Raw genomic sequence first — 18,982 nt, forward strand, 5'->3', positions numbered from 1 at the left:
GATGTTTCGAATCAGAGAGAGAGAGAGAGAGAGAAGGCAACTTCCTCCCCACCAGCTGTATCCCAGTTTTTCTCTGTATTGGGGAAAATGCCAAGGGATTGAAAAGAATCTTTGGCGGGAAAGTGAACAACAGTTCAAAGTGGTCCTCATGACCAGGTTTTAAATACTAAGTCCCTTACTGGACACATAGATCCTTCTTTCCACATTTGGTATTGCTAAATGCCACGGAGTCGGTTCTCTTTACACATACACACCTCTGTAGTCATGGATATGAACACTCAGCCAGCCACCTAAGAGATGGACAGGAAGAATGCATAGCACATGCAAGGGCATTAAAATCCATGTTCTATAGAGACATTATCAGCATACACAGGAAGGCATGCTCTAGAGACACGCCACACTGTCCCCGCATTAAAGGCACACTCACACAACACACCCAGATTGGTTACACACACATCTCTTCTTACCCAGACCACAGGCACGAGGACCATCAAACTTGCAAAATATTTGCACCCAGAGGTATTTATTTATGAATCTTTGTTAGTTTTGTGAATCGCTTTTGATACAGCACAATGGGCTCTGGGGTCAAACTGAAAGCAAATTATGACTGTCACTTACTCTTTGTGTAACTTTGTACCAATTAATTCACCTCTCTGTGCTTCATTTTCTCCATCTATAAAATGTGGCTGATAATTGTGTCAACCGTGGCTCTGCAGGATACTGCACTGGACCGAAAGGTCAGTTTGAACCTCAAGGTCGGCGGTTCAAACTCACCAGCCGCTCCTCAGAAACCCTATACAGGGTCACTATGAGTCAGAAGTGACTCAAAAGTACTTACAACCACAGCACCGTGCAAGGTTATTGTGGGGATTAAATGAGCTAAGACACACAAAGCTCTTGGTAGTAATGAGAGTTCCTAGAGCTGTGTGAAATGGGGTGAAAGTCTTGGATCTGAGATTTGATTTAGGTGAAATGAGGAAACTTAAAATGGACTGAAGTGTGGAATTCTCTATCTGTCCTGAAGGAGTAAATATCGGGTTTGAATCACAAGGTCAGCAGTTCACTCACTAGCTGGTTTCTCGGAAACCCGAAACTGGGTCTCTGTGAGTCGGAACTGACTCCTGATGGCGCTTAATAACAGGTGTATGTTCATTCATTTCCAAATAATCATCACCAAATGTCCACCTTTAAGAGTAACCCTTAATGTTACTCTTTTGCTGGGCAAGTCTATACATTTATCATGTATTTGTTGTTGTTAAGTGCTACCGAGTCCATTTCAACTCGAAGTGACCCTGTCTAAGGTTTCCGGGGAGTGACTGGTAGGTTTGAATCGCTAACCTTGCGATTCAAACCAACCTTGGGGTCCAGTGCATTATCTTGCATTACTACTGAATCCTTGCTGCTAAACTCTTTATAGCTGTTAAGACGATATTATGTCTCATCAAGATTAGGTTTACCTGGCAATGTGGTCATGCACAGCTCAAGAGTGAGGAGGTCTCAGGAAGGAAGTGTGGGTCCCACAGTAAACTGTAAGACTGGAGTCAGTGCTGCCCACCTTATTTTTAACACCTCCCAACTGGGTGACCCAACGGAATGCGGAAATCATCGGACATTATCTTTGATATCCCAAGCGAGTAAAGTTTTACTAAAGGTGATACAGAAATGGCTGCAAGCATACATTGACAGGGAACTTCCAGAAGTTCAAGCCGGATTCAGAAGAGGCCGTGGAATGAGGGATATCATTGCTGAGGTCCGATGGATCTTGGCTGAAAGCAAAGAATACCAGAAAGATGTTTACCTGTGCTTTATTGACTACGCAAAATTGTGTGGATCATGACAAGCTATGGACAACATTGCGCAGTATGAGTATTCCTGTACACTTAATTGTGCTCATGAGGAATCTGTACCTGGACCAAGAGGCAGTTATTCGAACAGAACAAGGGAACACTGAATGGTTTAAAATTAAGGAAGGTGTGCCACAAGGTTGTATTCTTTCACCATGCTTATTCAACCCGTACGCTGAGCAAATAATCCGAGAAGCTGGGTTCTATGAAGAAAAACGTGGCATCAAGATTGGAGGAAGACTCATTAACAACCTGCGATATGCAGATGATGCAACCTTGCTTGCTGAAAGTGAAGTGGACTTAAAACAATTACTGATGAAAATCAAAGAGCACAGCCTTAGGTATGGATTGAATCTTAAAGAAAACAAAAATCCTCACCACTGGACCAATAAACAACATTCTTATCAATGGAGAAAAGATTGAAGTTGTCAGGGACTTCATTCTTCTTGGATCAACCATCAACACTCACGGAAGCAGCAAGTCAAGAAATTAGACGACGTATTGCATTAGGCGAATCTGCTGCACAAGACCTTTTTCAAGTGTTGAAGAACAAAGATATCAGCTTGAGGACTAAGGTGTGCCTGACCCAAGCCATGGTATTTTCAATAACCTCATATGCATGAAAAGGCTGGACAGTGAATATGGAAGATGCTTTTCAGTTATGGTGTTGGGGGAGAATATTGAAAGTGCCATGGGCTGCCAAAAGAACAAACAGATCTGTGTTGGAAGAAGTGCACCCACAGTGCTTCCTGGAGGTTAGGATGGCCAAACTTCATCTCTCCTACTTCAGACATGTTGTCAGAAGGGACCAGTCACTGGAGAAGGAGATCATGTCTGGTAAGGTCAGAGAAAATTAGGAAAGCCCCCAGTGAGATGGATTGGCAAAGTGGCAGCATCAATGAGCCCAAGCGTGGCAACAACTGTGACCCAGGACCAGGCAGTGTTTCATTCTGTTGTGCATAGGGTCGCTATGAGTCGGTACCAACTCGATGGCACTTAACAACAACAAAAGTGGCTTCTGGAGTCTTGGTGTGGTGCTATGGGTTAATATGCTGGACTGCAAAGTTAGTTTGAACGGAAAGATCAGCGGTTCAAGATCACCAGTCACTCCCTGGAAACCCTATACAGGGTCTCTTTGGGTGGGAACCGACTCGATGACACTGAACAACAACAATAACAACAACAACTGGATTCCATAACACACAAATCATCTGAGCAAATCAGTACCTTATAGTGGGCATGGGCACTGCAGCTTCCTTCCACCATCCCTTGCAGTAATCCTTCTTCTCTGGGCTATGGAGAACAGGCACATGGCCCCAAACCAAAACCAACGAGTCGATTCTAACTTATGGAGACCCTATGGGACAGAATAGAACTTCTCCATAAGGTTTCCGAGATTGTAAATCTTTGCAGAAGCAGACTGCCTCACTTTTCTCTCATGGAATGGCTGATGGGTTCGAACCACCAATCTTTTGGTTATTAGTCCAACACTTACTGCACTGTTCCACCAAGGCTCCTTAATGGCAGAGGTACACAAAAGTCTCGCCATGGACTTGGCATTTTCAAGCCCCAAAATACTCCATCTGCTTTTGTAAAGGAGTTCCTGATGGGGTGCAAATGGTTAACGCGATCAGGTGCTAATCAAAAGGTTGGCAGTTCAAGTCCACTCAGAGCATTTTGGAAGACCGGCCTGGCAATCTACTTCCCCAAATCAGCCACTGAAAATCCATTGGCACACAGTTCCGTTCTCATACACATGGGTTGCCATGAGTCTGAGTTGTCTTCAGCAACTGGTTTTTATTTTCTTAAAGCTGGGACAGTGGCAACATCAATGGGCTCACGCGTAGCAGCAATTGTGAGGATTGCACAGGACCAGGTAGTGTTTCGTTCTGTTGTACATAGGGCCTGTATGAGTCAGAACCTACTTGACGGCACTTAACAACAACAAATTGAGCAATTTTAGGAACAGAAAGAAACAGTGGTCATCCTAGAGCTGTCTCCTTACTATCTGAACAGAAATGAATTGGTATGTAGCAAGTAAACAGCTAGTTGTGTGTGTGTGTGTTTCCCAGTAGGCTGCACAGTGGAGTGGAAAGAAGACTTTCGGGGGACTGAGCGGGACGGAGTCCCAGCTTACCTTGAGTAAGTCACTTAACTTCTTTGGTGCTTGGGTTCCTCATTTGTAAAATGGGAATTCACCAATGGCATCATAAACTGTCATTAACGCTAAGTGAGATTAGAAATAAGAACACATCTAGCACAGTGTCTGGTACATGGTCATATTCTACAAACAGGATTCGGTCCCATTCTCAAGCCCTGCTTTCCACGCCAGAGCTGGTCTCCTTTAGACAGGCAGGGACAGCAAGGCTATTTCAATCCCTGTGTGGAAATCTGTTGGTGTGATGGGGGTGGTTTTCATTTTTATTTTGCTTGTATTTTTGTTATTGGGCTGATGGCAGGAGAGATTGAGGTATGAGTGGAACTGGAAACAGTGAAAGGTGCAGGGCTTTATCGGAATTATTAAAATTTCATCAACTTTCCAGGAATACACAGGAAACAGGGAGCGTGGGCAGACTGTAAAAAGAGTAGATTAAGGAGAAGGGTCAAAATTAGGCAACTTTTTTAAGGGTCCCAAGTGGCACTATCAGAAGTCCTGGTGTGCCACTGTAGGATAAGCAATGAACTTCTAACTTCAAGTTTAGCAGTTCAAGCCCACAAGCCACTTTGCAGGAGAAAGATGAGGCTTTCTGCTCCCATAAAGATTTATAGTCTCGGAAACCCTATACAGCGTCACTAAGAGTCGGAATCAATTTAATGGCAGTGAATGAGTGTGAGTGAGTGTGGTGGCGCTATAGGTTAAGTGTGGGGATGCTAAATGGGAAGTTGATGGTTCAAACATACCAGGTGCTCTGTGGGAGAAAGATTATCAGCTCATGTAAGGATTTACGGTCTCACAAACCCTATGTAGGGTGACTATGAGTTAGAATCAACCTGATAGCAGTGGGTTTGGGTTTCCTATGGTCATGTAGTGAGTAACCTAGAATTTGAACATGGAGAAAAGGGACGTGAAGGAAGACATCAACAGGTGGGAAAGGAAGTAATAAGATGAGCTTCACTCCTCCCGAAGAAAGTCCAGCAATGGAATACAAGTGCCCATCTCTATAAGCTGTTCTGGGTTTGAATACAGGCTAAAAATAAAAGCTCATGTGTGGGTGTGAGAGGGAAGGGAAACAATACTGATCCTAATTCATTTTATCCTTACAACTCTGTCATGTGTCCAAACTGAGGGTCGCACCTTCCAAAGATTTCAAATACAGCACTTACTGCTGTCACCATTTTATTCTATGAGCATATCAAAAATTGTCCCAAAGTTATTTCTGAAAGATAATTAAATGTGTTAGGTGTGTGAAAAAGTACAGAGGGCTTTCTTTTTGAGTATAAAAATAGGCTATGCCCATGCTTTGGATTGCACAGTTGATTTTTCATCTGGATTAAATGTCAAGTGCTATATACTTAATAGGATTGGATGTAATGGTCTGAATTAGTCATTACAGTAGTATAAATGAATAGACTGAGTAGGTCACTATGCACTTATTTTTCATTGTGCGTGGAAACCATTTTCTCTCCCTATCATTCCATATTCGTTGTAAAATAGGTATTTTATTCTCATGAAGTGCTCTTACAGCCCAAATCCTCCCCAGGAACTATTCACTCTGTTCCCCTTGTTCTTTGACTTTTCACAGAAATACACACAGGACATTTTAGCTAACAAACATTGAAAAGTCCCCAAGAATTCTCTCCTTTTAAAAACCATTAGAGATAAAATCCTGCGTCCTTTTCCAAAACTTTACTTTCTCCCTTCCTCACAGGCAGTAACCAAGAGGAATTTGCACGGGATTAGAGGCAAGTTTACTTAAATGTCAGTTTTAAGAGTCCCTTATTTATTCTTGCAGGATTGCAGTGAATTTTTTCCTACCAAGTAGAATTTGTTTAAATTAATAACTGGAAACAAACTGCATATCGAGCATAACAACCCTTTTTACTGTAAAACCTTTGGTGGGTTATTAAATAGCGTCACATGGCTGAGATTCCAACATTTTTTTGTGTTGCAATTTGATGTGTGTTTGATTTCATTATCACTGCCACTTCCTAAGGAAACTTCTAGTTCATGGACGTTACATTTTAAATTGATTGTGAGGTATTTGGGAATGATTGTCCTCTCATTATGCCTCAGAGATAATGATACCCACTTTGACAGTCCTGAGATCAGGTGTAAGAATCTCTGTTGTTGTTGTTGTTAAGTGCCGTCGAGTCAGTTCCGACTGATAGCCACCCTGTGTAGGATTTCTGAGGAATGTCTGTTGAGTCTAAACTGCAGACCTCGTGTTTAAAACGGATCTTGCGGCCCAGTGCTTATGCTACAGCGCCACACCAGGCCTCCTAGAATTTCTAGAAAAGGTAAATAATACTACCTGTAAATAATGCTACCAATACCAATAATCATAATGACTAGTAGTATCCCTACTCCTATTATTACTCCTGGAGTCCTGGTATGGTGCTGTGGGTTAGCATGCTGGACTGCACAGTTGGTTTGAACTGCAAGGTTGGAGGTTCAAGCTCACCAGATGCTCCTTGGAAACCCAATACAAGGTTGCTATGGGTCAGAACTGAGTCAACCACACTTAACAACAACAACAATTACTACTCCTGATGTGGCACCATTGGATCAGCACTGGACTGCGAACTACAAGGTCCGCAATTTAAATCCACCAGCTGCTCCTTGGAAGCCCTGTACAGGGTCGCAGTTAACCTGAAGGCAAACATAACAACATATTAATACTTGTACTATTACTGGTACCACCACTTATTGATCCTCCATTGTAAGCCAATCATAGTACCAGGGGTTTTTACATGCATTATCGTACTCTGGAAAATACCATTAGTCCAGATGTTATATATGATGCAATTGAGACTCAGAGAAGTTATGTGTTCAAAGTCACACAGCTAGGATGACATTTGTCTGTCCAACTCCAAAGCTATCAGAACACACTATCTCCCAGAACCTATATATCATTTCTAATATGAGTAAATTGTAAGAACTAAAGCTTGGGAGCTGGGCATGTGAGCGCTGAGTTGGAGAAGTGGCTGGAAGCCAAGCGAGGAAGGAAAATGAAGCCTGTGCAGTAAAAGAATATACAACCTCAGCATTATATGTGTGTCAGTGAATTGGATTGTCCTGCACTTCAAACAAATGACTACCACCCTTAGTTCTCTCTTAATCTTCATGGTCAAACTTCTTACAGCCCCCATTTCCTGAAAACTTAACTTTCTCTCCGATCTCTCTGATTCTGTCTTGCGCCCTCACTTCTACACTGAAATTTTGCTCTCAAAGGTCACTAATGATTTCTTTCTGCCTGATGACTCTGCTCCAGTGGGTCCTAGCATATCTTCTACGCCTTGAAAGCCTCTCATCCTCTGGTATTTTGATGCCTTGTTTTGCTGCTTTTCCTCCTACCCTTCACTGCTCTTTGCATTTTTCTTTTGCTTTGCTCCAGAAATCACATCTCTACCTCATACTCCTTACTTATCACAAGTAACCTTTACAATGGGTCCAGGGACCACTGGTGATTAGAGAGAGACATCTAAGTGATTTGGTCTTTGGCCTAACAAAAGGAAGTGTAATGGGGTGGCTAGGGGCACAGATTCTTGAGACAAACTGCCTGGACTCAAACACCCATTAGCAGCATGACCTTGGCAAATCACTCAAATGTCTTGAGTCTCAATTTCTTTATCTGTAAAACAGGAATAATACCAAAGCCTACCTCATGGAGAGGAGTCCTGGTGTGGTGCTGTAGGATAAGCACTGTACTGCAAAGTCTGTGGTTCAAACTGCTCTTCAGAAACCGTATACTGGGTCGCTATGAGTCAGAACCAATTCAGTGACACTTAACAAAACAATACCTCACAGAGCGACTGTGAAGATTAAGGAAGTTAATAATACATATAAAATTATTACTTGGAACATAAGAAATCCTCCGTAAGCGTTCCTTAATAATAATAGTCTTTAAGAAGATAATGTCAAAAACTTTATTTCTTTTAACAAGTAAATCATTCACTTCTGTTGTTTAACTTTTTAAATACATGCTATTCCTCAGTACTCTCATTAAAGCACCCCAACCTTTCTGTTTATTCTGGGAAAGTTGGTTTGTTGTTGCATTGGATTGGAGATTTTCCCTAGGCTCTATCTCTTCTCATTTTACATATGGCTGTAAGTGCTACTTATTTTCTGATTATTTTTCAAGTGTTTCTTTCTCAGACCTCTCTCCTGACTTCTGGACCCATCCTACTAGACATTTCCTACCTGACTCTCTGATCGACGACACAACAAACATGACTAGAAAGAATTCTTTCTGTATTGCCTAGCCTAGCTAAAGCCTACACCTCCAGTAATTTTCCAAACCCAGAAACCCAAGTATCATCCTGGTATTCTCGCTCACCCCTTCACCTGTTGCATTAACTAGTCAACAAGTAGCATTGATCCTACCTCCTAAGATGCTTTGAATTCCTTCCCTCCCAATCCTACTGTCCCTGTCTTCCCTTGCTTGGGCCATCATCTCTCCCTGGATTATTAAAAATCTTTTAACTGGTTTCTTTGTCTTCAATTTTACCCTTTGACCATCTTCAATCCATCTTCCATACAACATCCAGAGCAATCCTTCTAGAATTCAGATCTTCTGTTATTTATCTGTTTAAAAGCTTTCCAGGGTTCCTCAGAGTCCTCAGAATAAAGTCCAAATGCCTACGCATGGCCTACTCAGCTCTTCTTTGTCTGAACCCTACCTAAATACTTCTCCAGATGCAACTATTGAAACAAGCTTCACATTATACATTCTGGTCATATCAAACTTCTGTGGCTCCCTAGACTCTCATGTTATTTCATCTTTCTTTATTCTTGAATGTCACCCTCTTCACTTCCTTATCCCATTTTTGTTGGCAAAATTTGACTCTTATTTCAAGATGACACTAGGTTAGTTTGTCATCTTGGATTTTCCTCCATTATAATAATTATAACTTGACATTATATTTGACTTTTTTTTTTTCTGTCAGGTTATCAACCTATCTACATGTTCCTTGAGGACAGGAACCATTTCCTATTTATTTCTCTATACTTAGTCCTTAGCTTACCACTTTTCCTATATAATTTGCTCATTTCCACCTCCACTGCTCTCTGTCTCTACAGGGGAGTTAATGGATTTCTTCTCTTTTTAATATTTGGCTAAAAATGCATTTTCTCCATTGAATGTTAACTGACTGTGCTAACTTCATTCTAATTACTCCGTTATTTTATCAAGCACTCAGTGCTTACAGAGGATGTCTTCCAACAAGCATATTTGTGTTTCATGATTTCAATTCCATTCCTTCTAATTCTACCACTCTCAAACATTAAGGATCACCTGCTGAAATCATCCATAGTGTTATTGCTGTGGTTGTTAAGTGCGAATGGTTGTTAAGTGTGAAAGAGTTGGTTCCAACTCATAGCACCCCTATGTAGGGTTTCTGTGGAGCGGTTGGTGAGCTTGAACCACTTACCTTGTGGTTCAAATGACCTTGCAGTCCAGCACATTAAACCACAGCACTACACCAGGACTCCATCCATGGTGGTAATGGTGGTGGTTGTTGTGTGCTGAAGAGTAGGTCCTGACTCCTAGCAACCCTGCATAGGGTTCCCGCGGCTATAAATCTTTATGGGAGCAGAAAACCTCCTCTTTCCCCTGCAGAAGGGCTAGCCTGGTAGTTTCGAACTGCTGACCTTGACGTTAGCAGCAAGACTCGGAACCACTATGCTACCAGAGCTCCTTCCATCAATGGCAGTGTTACATCAAAATAATTACGCACTCTATCTATAATGTACTTATATTGTATTTATGTATGGCACTGCAACAGGTATTTCCACCTAATGTTGCATACTCCATGCATAGTTTGTTGTTGTTAAGTGCCGTCGAGTCAGTTCTGACCCATAGTGATCCTGTATAGGGTTTCCAAGGAGCGGTTGGTGAGCTTGAACCACCGACCTTGCAATTCAAACTAACTCTGCGGTCCAGCACATTAACCGGCAGCGCTACACCAGGACTCCCCAATATGTTATATAAAAATAATCTCTGCTAAAAGATCTGTGTGGGTTTTTTCTGCTTGGAGAAGCAGGCAGACATTTATTTACATGCATTCCAAGATTCTTTTCCCTTCCCCAAATCAAATATTCTGTCAGTGAGCTATACCAGGAAAAAAAAACCACACACACACACACCAAAAAACCATGGGGAAACAACAGCAGAAAGGAAAGAATACCAATGCCAGTTAAAGTGTGAGCACTAAAAGGAAAAAGACTTCTGAAATCTATTGAAGCTAAGATAGAAAGCTGAAATTCCCCAAACTAAACTCCCTCTCTCCCAACTCATCTCCTTTCTTTCTTTCTTTCAATGTTAAAGAGCGGCGCCACCCAGCTCCTTAAAAGAAGAACCAGAAAGACAGCAACTTGCCCATTGAGCTTCTGGGATAGATTATTGCAACAGTTCTGGAACTGAGGACAAAAGGCGATACACAAAATATCCATGAAAATGCTTTACTGTTCAATGCCTTAAAAAAAGCTAAGAATGAAACTAACAGGTAAAATTGGAAGGGCTTCACATGTGTGTTCCCTCCCCGGATTGCATGTTGCTTTATAAATGTATAAATGCTTCGGTTCTTTCTTGTTATACTTGTTGCCATCAAGTCAACCCCAACTCATGGCAACCCCATGTGTTGCAGAGTAGAACTGCTCCATAAGGTTTCCAATGGCTGTGATCTTTTGGAAGTATATTGCCAGGCCTTTCTTCTGAGGTACCTCTGAGTGGATTTGAATGGCCAATCTTCAGGTTAGTAGCCAAGCACGAACCATCTGCATCACCCAGGGACCTTCTTTCTCACTAGACAGTTTGACTAAAAGTCCCTGGAAGTCATCAACCATGTTTATTTATTTTGTAGCTTCCAAGTTGCCCACCACACTGGGCACATAGTATATGGTTAGGGAGTGTGTTGATCAACTGGTTACCAGGGTTATAACTATTTTTATTTCCCTCGATATTTTTTTTCAGGAATGCTTATTAGTCATAAAACAGAGGAGTCTTGGAAGCCAAGAGGAAGTATCCATCTGCTGGTATACATTTTCCCTTGACTATGCGTTATACAGAGGTTTCCTCTGGAAATGTAAACAAAGGATGCCCGATGAGACAGGACAAAGAACTATATATAGAGATCAAGTGGTCAGCGTAGCAAGGAAGCATGTTCTTCCTTAACCAGATTAAAGGGAGTTTTGAACCTGCCTCTACCACCTTCCCATGTGCTACAGTCTCGACAGAAAATAGTTTCCAATTGCCCTTCTACTGTATTCTGAAAACTGGGCACCAACTATAAAAGGCTACATCACCATGGAATTCAGTTAACAAATCGGCTAAAAAGTTGTGATCTAATTTCTGTTTCTGTAATAATAGGAAGACAGCAGCTCTGTTTACTTTCTGAGGAGAATAGAGGACAAGGAGAAAGAGCCAGGATAGAGAGGTAGTATTTATGACCCTTTTTTAAAAAGTCAATCTGTGACCAAAAAAACATTTGCAAACAATAAGGAAGGGGAACAGGTTTGGCAGGAAAATAGCCTATTCCAGTTTTCTCAGAAGTGCCTTAACTGGTATCTTCCACCTCCACCCAGTTTGAAATGCTGCTCTACAATGTGACGACAGTCACTCCCTGTAGACAAATCTGGATTAGATACAGTGAGAGAATTTCATATCACCTTGCAGTGTCTGGATCTCATGGCTGGCAGTATCCTACTATTAATTTCATTTTATAAAGTATTTATAGGTATTTATGAAGTCTCAAGTTTCTTCGTTAACTGCATTTCTAATCCTAGGGCTTGTCCTGAAGCCTTCTCGACACACAGCCTCTGTGTTGAATGAGTATAATAAGTACCCTGGATTCACCCTATTATTAAGAGTAAGTTAAGGGCACATCCCTAACCTTTCAGAAGAGATGATGTCATAGAGACAGTCAGGGTCTTCCAAAAACCATTCCTTAAGGCCCCTGTCAAAGACCGAAATCCTAAACTGAATACACTATGAAGCTAACTCCCCAGATCTGTTCTCATCCTTAACATATAATGCCATATTTCATTATTCATGCATCAGTTAATATTTTTTAACTCCATTGTCTGTAACTCTTGTACATAAGTATCTATTTCAGGTGGATTTTGTATTGTGTAAGCCCTCAGGAGGCAGATATTATGTCTATGTTGTTTTCTTTGTACCTAGTGTAGTGGTTACGAATCGGGCTGCGAACCTTAAGGTCAGCGGTTCAAAACTACCAGCCGCTCTGCGGGAGAAAGATGAGGCTTTCTACTCCCGTAAAGATTTACACCCTCGGAAACCCTGTACAGGGTCGCTATGGGTCGGACCCGACTCGATGGCACTTAACAACAACAACAAGTGCAGTGCCATACATAAATACAAGATATTTGAAAAAGCTGATCATTTGTATAGCCAAAGCAGACAGTGACCTACATGGTAGGCCCTAATAAGCATCTTTAAGGGTGCCTCTTAAATATCTCTTTTGCTGGTTTATCATGGGACTGCTCTTCCCTCCGACTCTACTTGTACTTGGCATCACTAGTAGAACTTCTTAGGGCTCAGGCAGGAATATTAACCCAGAAAGGCACAGTTAAAATATCAAAACAACAATGAGATATCATCTAGCCCAGAATTAAGAGCAAAGTTCAAAAAAACAGAAAAACAACAAATGCTGGCTAGGGTGTGGAGATGCTGGGACACCTTCAACACTGCTGATGGGACTGTAAAATGATGCAACTACTGTGGAAAATGGTATGGTGCTTCCTCAAAAAGTTGGAAATAGAAATACCGTATGACCCAGCAATCCCTCTTACTTGGTATATATCCTCAAGAAATCAGAGCCGTGACATGAATAGATATATACATATGTTGACTGCGGCACTATTCACAACAGCAAAAAGATGGAGACAGCCTAAATACCCATCAACAGAAGAATGGATAAACAAGCTTTGGTTCATAGACACAACGGAATGCTACACAATATGGAAGACTACTGATGAATCTGTGAGACACTTTATAACATGGGCGAACTTGGAGGACATTATCTTGAGTGAAATTAGTCAATTGCCAAAGCACAAATATTATACGAGATCACTATTGTAAAAACTCAAGAATAGGTTTTCATACTAAAAGAAACTTCCTATGATGGTTACCAGGGGTGGGAAGGAAAGGGAGAATGAAAAAGAGAGAGAATGACTAAAATAAAATTATATCACCTGTTAGGAGAAAATATGGAACAAACCTCAAAATTATTTTAAAAAACAGAAAGAAAGAAAAGCCCAGGCTTACTGATCAGAAAGAGACCGGAGAAACGTGAGACAATGACCATTGAAGTCTGAACTCACCTTTGTAGCTCAATTTTCAGCCAAGCAGTGGTGGTGGTATGCTGTGGAGTCTGTTCTGACTCATAGCGACCCTGCATAGGGTTTCTGAGGCTGTAAATCTGTATGGGAGCAGAACGCCTCATCCTTCTCCTACGGGACAGCTGGTAGTTTCAAACTGCTGACCTTGAGGTTAGCAGCCCAACTCGTACTCACTATGCTACCAGAGCTCCTCAGCGAAACAGAAAATAGGTATATAGAAGGCACTGATGAGGTACGTGGAGTCCTGGTGTGGCGCTGTGGGTGAATGCGTTGGACTGCAAAGTCGGTTTGAATCACAAGGTCAGCAGTTCAAGCTCACCAGACACTCCTAGGAAACCCTATACAGCTCCCAGGAAACCCTATACAGGGGGTGTTATGGATTGAAACCGACTCGACGGCACTTAACAACAACAACAACAAAGTGAGGTAAGTGGAGTCGTGGTGTGGCGCTGCAAGATAGTGCAATGGATTGCATGGTCAGTTTGAGCCGCAAGGTCAGCGGTTCAAACCCACTAGCCACACTTTGGAAACCCTATATGGGGATGCTGAGTCGGAACTGACTCGATGGCACTTAACAACGACAATAAAGTGAGGTATGCACACCATAGAATAGTCAACCATTCAAGAACAAAAGAGCAGCATTTGCCTAAAATCAAAATTCAAAATTCAGAAGGGTTGGGAAAGAAAGAGGAATGGAAACGAGAACCACAGGGAGGAAGAAGGATAAGTGACACTACATGGAGGGGATTGCAATCATTGAGAAAAAACAAAGTGTAGGATTTGCTGACTGTAAAACTGATGATCTGTTCTGTCAACCTTCATTCAATTCACAATCAAGTTTTAAAAAGAAGAGCTCACCTGCTATCTAGAGGGCCAAATGGGTCCTCCCCTACTAACGCAATGATGGATTGTTGCATGATATTAACTCCTGCCACTTGAACAAAGTAGGGGTCTGAATATGAAAGGTTTGGTTGGTGAGGTGAACTGGGAAAGGCTAGATAGAGCAGGGCTATGGCTGGATTAAACTGGCCACGGTTATAAGCTTCCCAAAGATGGGGAGACGCGATGTTACGAAGGTCCTGAAGTAAATATGAAGAGCACTGGTAGCACTGTAAGATAAGCACTGGACTGCTAACCACAAGGTTGGCAGTTCGAAGCCACCAGCCGCTCAGCAGGAGAAAGAGGAGGCTTTCTGCTCCCATCAAGATTTACAGCCCCGAAAACCCCATAACAGGGTTCGGTATGAGTCAGAACCAACTCGAAGGCACTTAACAATAACAAAAACAACAAAGTAAATATGCAATAAAAGCAAACTGCTTACTTTGCTATTTTGACTACATTGTGCGCTGTACAATATAGCCTTTTTGGTGGAAATTAAGAAAGTGATGATTATCATTTCTAGCCATGTTTTATTCACTATTAGCTGTTATCTCACCCTCAATCATGCAAATTTGAAACCAAGGAATCTCTTATTTTGTCTTCTTCTTACAATACGCCTTTGTCTCCTCAACCAGTGTGGATTTCCTATATTGCAATCTAACAGCAAAATCAGCAGCTTTGATAGAGTGGAACACAGAGGGATTTGGGTTAGCTGAAAACGAAAATATTTTGTTTCTCTCCTTTTGGAGAGGAGGACACAATAGAGAAAAAGAAGGAATAGAGGTAATCATTCTCAGAGTCATGGCCTATGAAATCTGCAAGAGACACTGGAAGTCATGTACTCAGGCCAAGCTCTCAGTTTATAAGTAAAAACACTGAGCTAAAAGAATACATGACTTGCTCAAACTCATACTACCCTTGACTTGCAGAAGCAAGTCTAGAGTCCAATTTTCCAATTCACATTTCATGTTCTTTCATTTCTTACACTGCTTCCTAGTTCCTCCAGCTTATTCTAAAACCTCAAACATCAGCTGAACAGTGGTTATGAGTTAAGCTGCTAACCTCAAGGTCAGCAGTTGGAAACTACCAGCTGTTCCACGGGAGAAAGATGGGTTTTCTGCTCTCGTAAAGATTTACAGCCTCAGAAGTCCTATACAGGATCACTATGAGTCGGAACCAACTCCACGACACATAACCACCACCACCATTACCCTATGTAAGCATCTCTCTCTCATACAGATGTATTACCCATCAGGGATTACATCTCTATAGTATGTTCATCATACAAATAAAATATGCCTTACTACAAGAAACCCTGGTAGTGTAGTGGTTATGAATCAGGCTGTTAACCTCAAGGTTGGCAGTTCAAAACTACCAGCAGTTCCATGGGAGAAAGATGAGGCTTTCTGCTCCCGTAAAGATTTGCAGCCTTGGAAACCCTGGTGCAGGGTCACTATGAGTCGGAACCGATACCACGGTACTTAACACCAACCCAATAATTTTAAGAGATGCAGTCAGGAAGTGGTTACTCATATAGTAAGAGGATTCTCTGTCTTACAACAAGATTCTCTAACTTGTTTAATAGGACATTTCAGTTGGATTAAGACAAGAGATCTTAATAATAACTTTATTGTTTATTTATGGTTTGAAAATAAATCTGTGCCCTTAGACTTGTTTGTCATATGATTAGAATTAGACTGTTGTTGTTAAGTGCCGTCAAGTCGGTTCTGCCTCATAGCGACCCTGTATAGTGTTTCCAAGGCACAACAGGTGAGTTTGAACCGCCAACCTTGTGGTTCAAAACGACCTGGCTGTCCAGTGCTTTATCCCACAGTACCACACCAGGATTAGAACTATTGTAAATAGAATTAGAAATTCTTTTAGAGTCCTATATTTCATTCCTGGTGTCGCATTACAAGATCAGCGCTGGACTGTGAACCACAAGGTCGGCAGTTCAAATTCACCAGCTACTTACCTTATACAAGGTTGTTTTGAGTCGTAACTGAATTGACGACACTTTAACAACAACATTACATTTTAATCAGACTCCTGGTGTGGCACTAAAGCATAAACACTGGACTGCAAAGTTGATGAGTCAAACTCACCATCCGCTCCTTGGAAACCCTATACAGGGTTGCTATGAGTTGGAACTGACTCAGCAGCATTTAGCAACAACACCATTTTACATGTGTTAAGCCCTAATCCCACCTTTCCCTCACATTTCATGCTCTTAAGAAGAGAGAAATAACAACCTCTTTCTCTTAATGCCTGGTTTGGCATTGTAGGATCAGCAATAGACTGTGAACCAAACGGTTGGCAGTTCAAACCCACCAGCTGCTCCTTGGATACCCTACAGGGTCGCTAGGAGTCAACTTTAAGATTTGATGCAGATCACAATTTCTGGAAAGCATTGCACTTTAAAATGCGCAGAAAACTTTAACCTACATATCATTTGTGGAAGATGAGACTATGAGGGGCTGCAAAAAATTTGTGATAAAAATGGAATGGAAGTATACTAGAATTTTCCCAGAGGGCTTTTTTAAAGCCCTCTTTTTAGTGGAAAGGTAATGAGGACCAGGTAGAGTGCATGCCATAGGTAGGACCATGGGCAAGTAATGAAGGTAGAAGAGGCTAGGAAGAGATAAGAGAGAAGTGATTCTGATGATATTGTTACATAAACAACATTTTGCTGAACGAAATTCCTTTATCCTAACAACTCAATATTCTCCACTTTCCTAACATAATCATATCTTTCAGAAGCTATCATGTCTGATTCTCATGCCTGCCTGCTGCTGGGAAAGGAATTGCTCCTTTGGACTATTGCCCACTCCCCCTCCCCCAACCTAGCACCATTTCTTTGTTTTCAAGCAATAGATATCTGCCACCTTTCTTGGAACAAGCACTCTAAAAGAAAAGACTTCTAGAAGTACCATTCAGTCCTTCACTCCAAATGGCTACACTATACCACAAATGAGAGTGCAGTGGCTCCAAACGATAAGCACTGGACTGCAAACCACAAGGTCCAAGGTCCAAGGCTGTCAGGTGTTCCTCAGGAGAAAGATGAGGCTTTGTGCTCCCTCAAAGATTTAAAGCCTCAGACCCTAGGCAGGGTCGCTATGAGTCAGAACAGACTTGACAGCACTTACCAACAACATTAATAAACTGAAGTTCCCCCGAAAGGATAGCCCAGAGCCAGGCCCTCTGAAAAGTACCACAAATATTTCTGTTACCTACCTCAACCTGTTGACAGATCTGTATTAGTTTGGCCATTTGGTTTTCTAGTTCACTGTTGCGCTTAACCAAGTTGGTGAGGTTCATCTCCAGAGTTTGCTGCCATCGCCAAGTGTGAAGCCAGAAAAAAACAGGATTGGGGGGAAAAGAACAAACATGCAATGAGCTTGTGTACCAGTATCATATCAGACACTCAGTTGACAAATATTTCAAATGTCCATTGACCATGTATGGTATGCCAAACACTATTCTAGAATTAACAATGCTTTGCATTTTCTCTTCACAATTGTAACTGGGGAAAGGATTTCATTCATGACTTTGTGGCTATAGGAATTTAATGACATGAAAACAACTGTATGTTTTCTATAATATTTTTAACTTTACAAATAATTCAATTAATGATCTTACCCTTCTAGTACTCCTATGTCAGAGGGAGAACAGGTATTATTATCTTTTTAAAAGGCAAGTACACTAAGAACACTATAATTTATTAAGAGATTACAACTTGCTAGACACTCTGCTAGGTAATTTCATATATATCATTCAGTAATCATGATGTAGGTGACATTGACATTTCACAGAAGAGAAAACTGAGCTTCAGAGTGGGGTTCAAATGTTTTTTTTTGAACAAGAAATGGTCCATGAAGAAGCCAAACTTCAAAATGCAAAGTCGAACTCTATCAAGACAACCAGTCCTTTAAGATTAGAAGTAGTTTACAATTACACTTTTACAAGTACACATTAGAAACAGCTTACAAATCTGTTTAATATTATGTAGTTGTTGTTAAGTGCCATCAAGTTGGTTCTGACTCATAGCGACCATGTATAAGGTTTCCAAGGAGCAGTTGAGGGGTTTGAATCACCAACTTTGCAGGTAGCAGTTCAGTGCTTTTCCTACAGCGCACACCAGAACTCCAATGTAGTTATAATAGTACTCAAAATTCTAGCATATCTTCAGTTGAAAAAGCGAACTCATTCTTATTCCTTACGTGAAAAATAGGATTCCTGATGTGGTGCTGTAGGATAAGCACAAGGTTGGCAGTTCAAACCCACAAGACACTCCTTGGAAACTCTATACAGGATTGCTATAAGTCAGAGCTGACTCGATGATACTTAACAACAAAAACAATATATCATGGACTGTTTTATTCCTCCACTTTCCCAGATCTTCAGCCCTGGCTGTTGCTTCTCTTCCAGGATTTGTTCCGGTGTCTCTAACTCCTATCTTATCCACCTTCCCAACACCTCACAAAGTCTGTTCCAAATGTAATATTCCAACTTCTTGGCCCATATTCTGCTATCATTCCTTCCCTTAGTCATGTCCATTGCTTAATTGCTGTCTCCATGATTTTCACAAAGTTTGTTTTTGTTTTTTTTGTTCAGGGGTGGGGGGAAAAGTACTTTCTTGTCTACCAAATAGTGGTTAGTCCTTAATTCCTTGAGACTTACCCAGGAATACATCCCAAAGGATATACTTATATGGGTATTTCTAAGATGGGTAGGCTGATAT

At 41.4% G+C, this 18,982-nt stretch overlaps 1 protein-coding gene across 2 annotated transcripts in view; it reads right to left on the reverse strand.

Moving 5' to 3' along the window:
- The window catches only part of MID2 (midline 2), a 123,859-nt gene that overhangs the window by 66,024 nt on the left and 38,853 nt on the right, over positions 1–18,982 (reverse strand). For both annotated transcript variants that reach the window (XM_006871041.1, XM_006871040.1), the window contains one exon: positions 17,476–17,571. In XM_006871041.1, coding sequence (XP_006871103.1) covers positions 17,476–17,571 — 96 coding nt within the window. The remainder of the gene's footprint in view (positions 1–17,475; positions 17,572–18,982) is intronic.

This window comes from Chrysochloris asiatica, unplaced genomic scaffold (assembly GCF_000296735.1).
Source record: "Chrysochloris asiatica unplaced genomic scaffold, ChrAsi1.0 scaffold00159, whole genome shotgun sequence".
NCBI lineage: Eukaryota > Metazoa > Chordata > Mammalia > Afrosoricida > Chrysochloridae > Chrysochloris > Chrysochloris asiatica.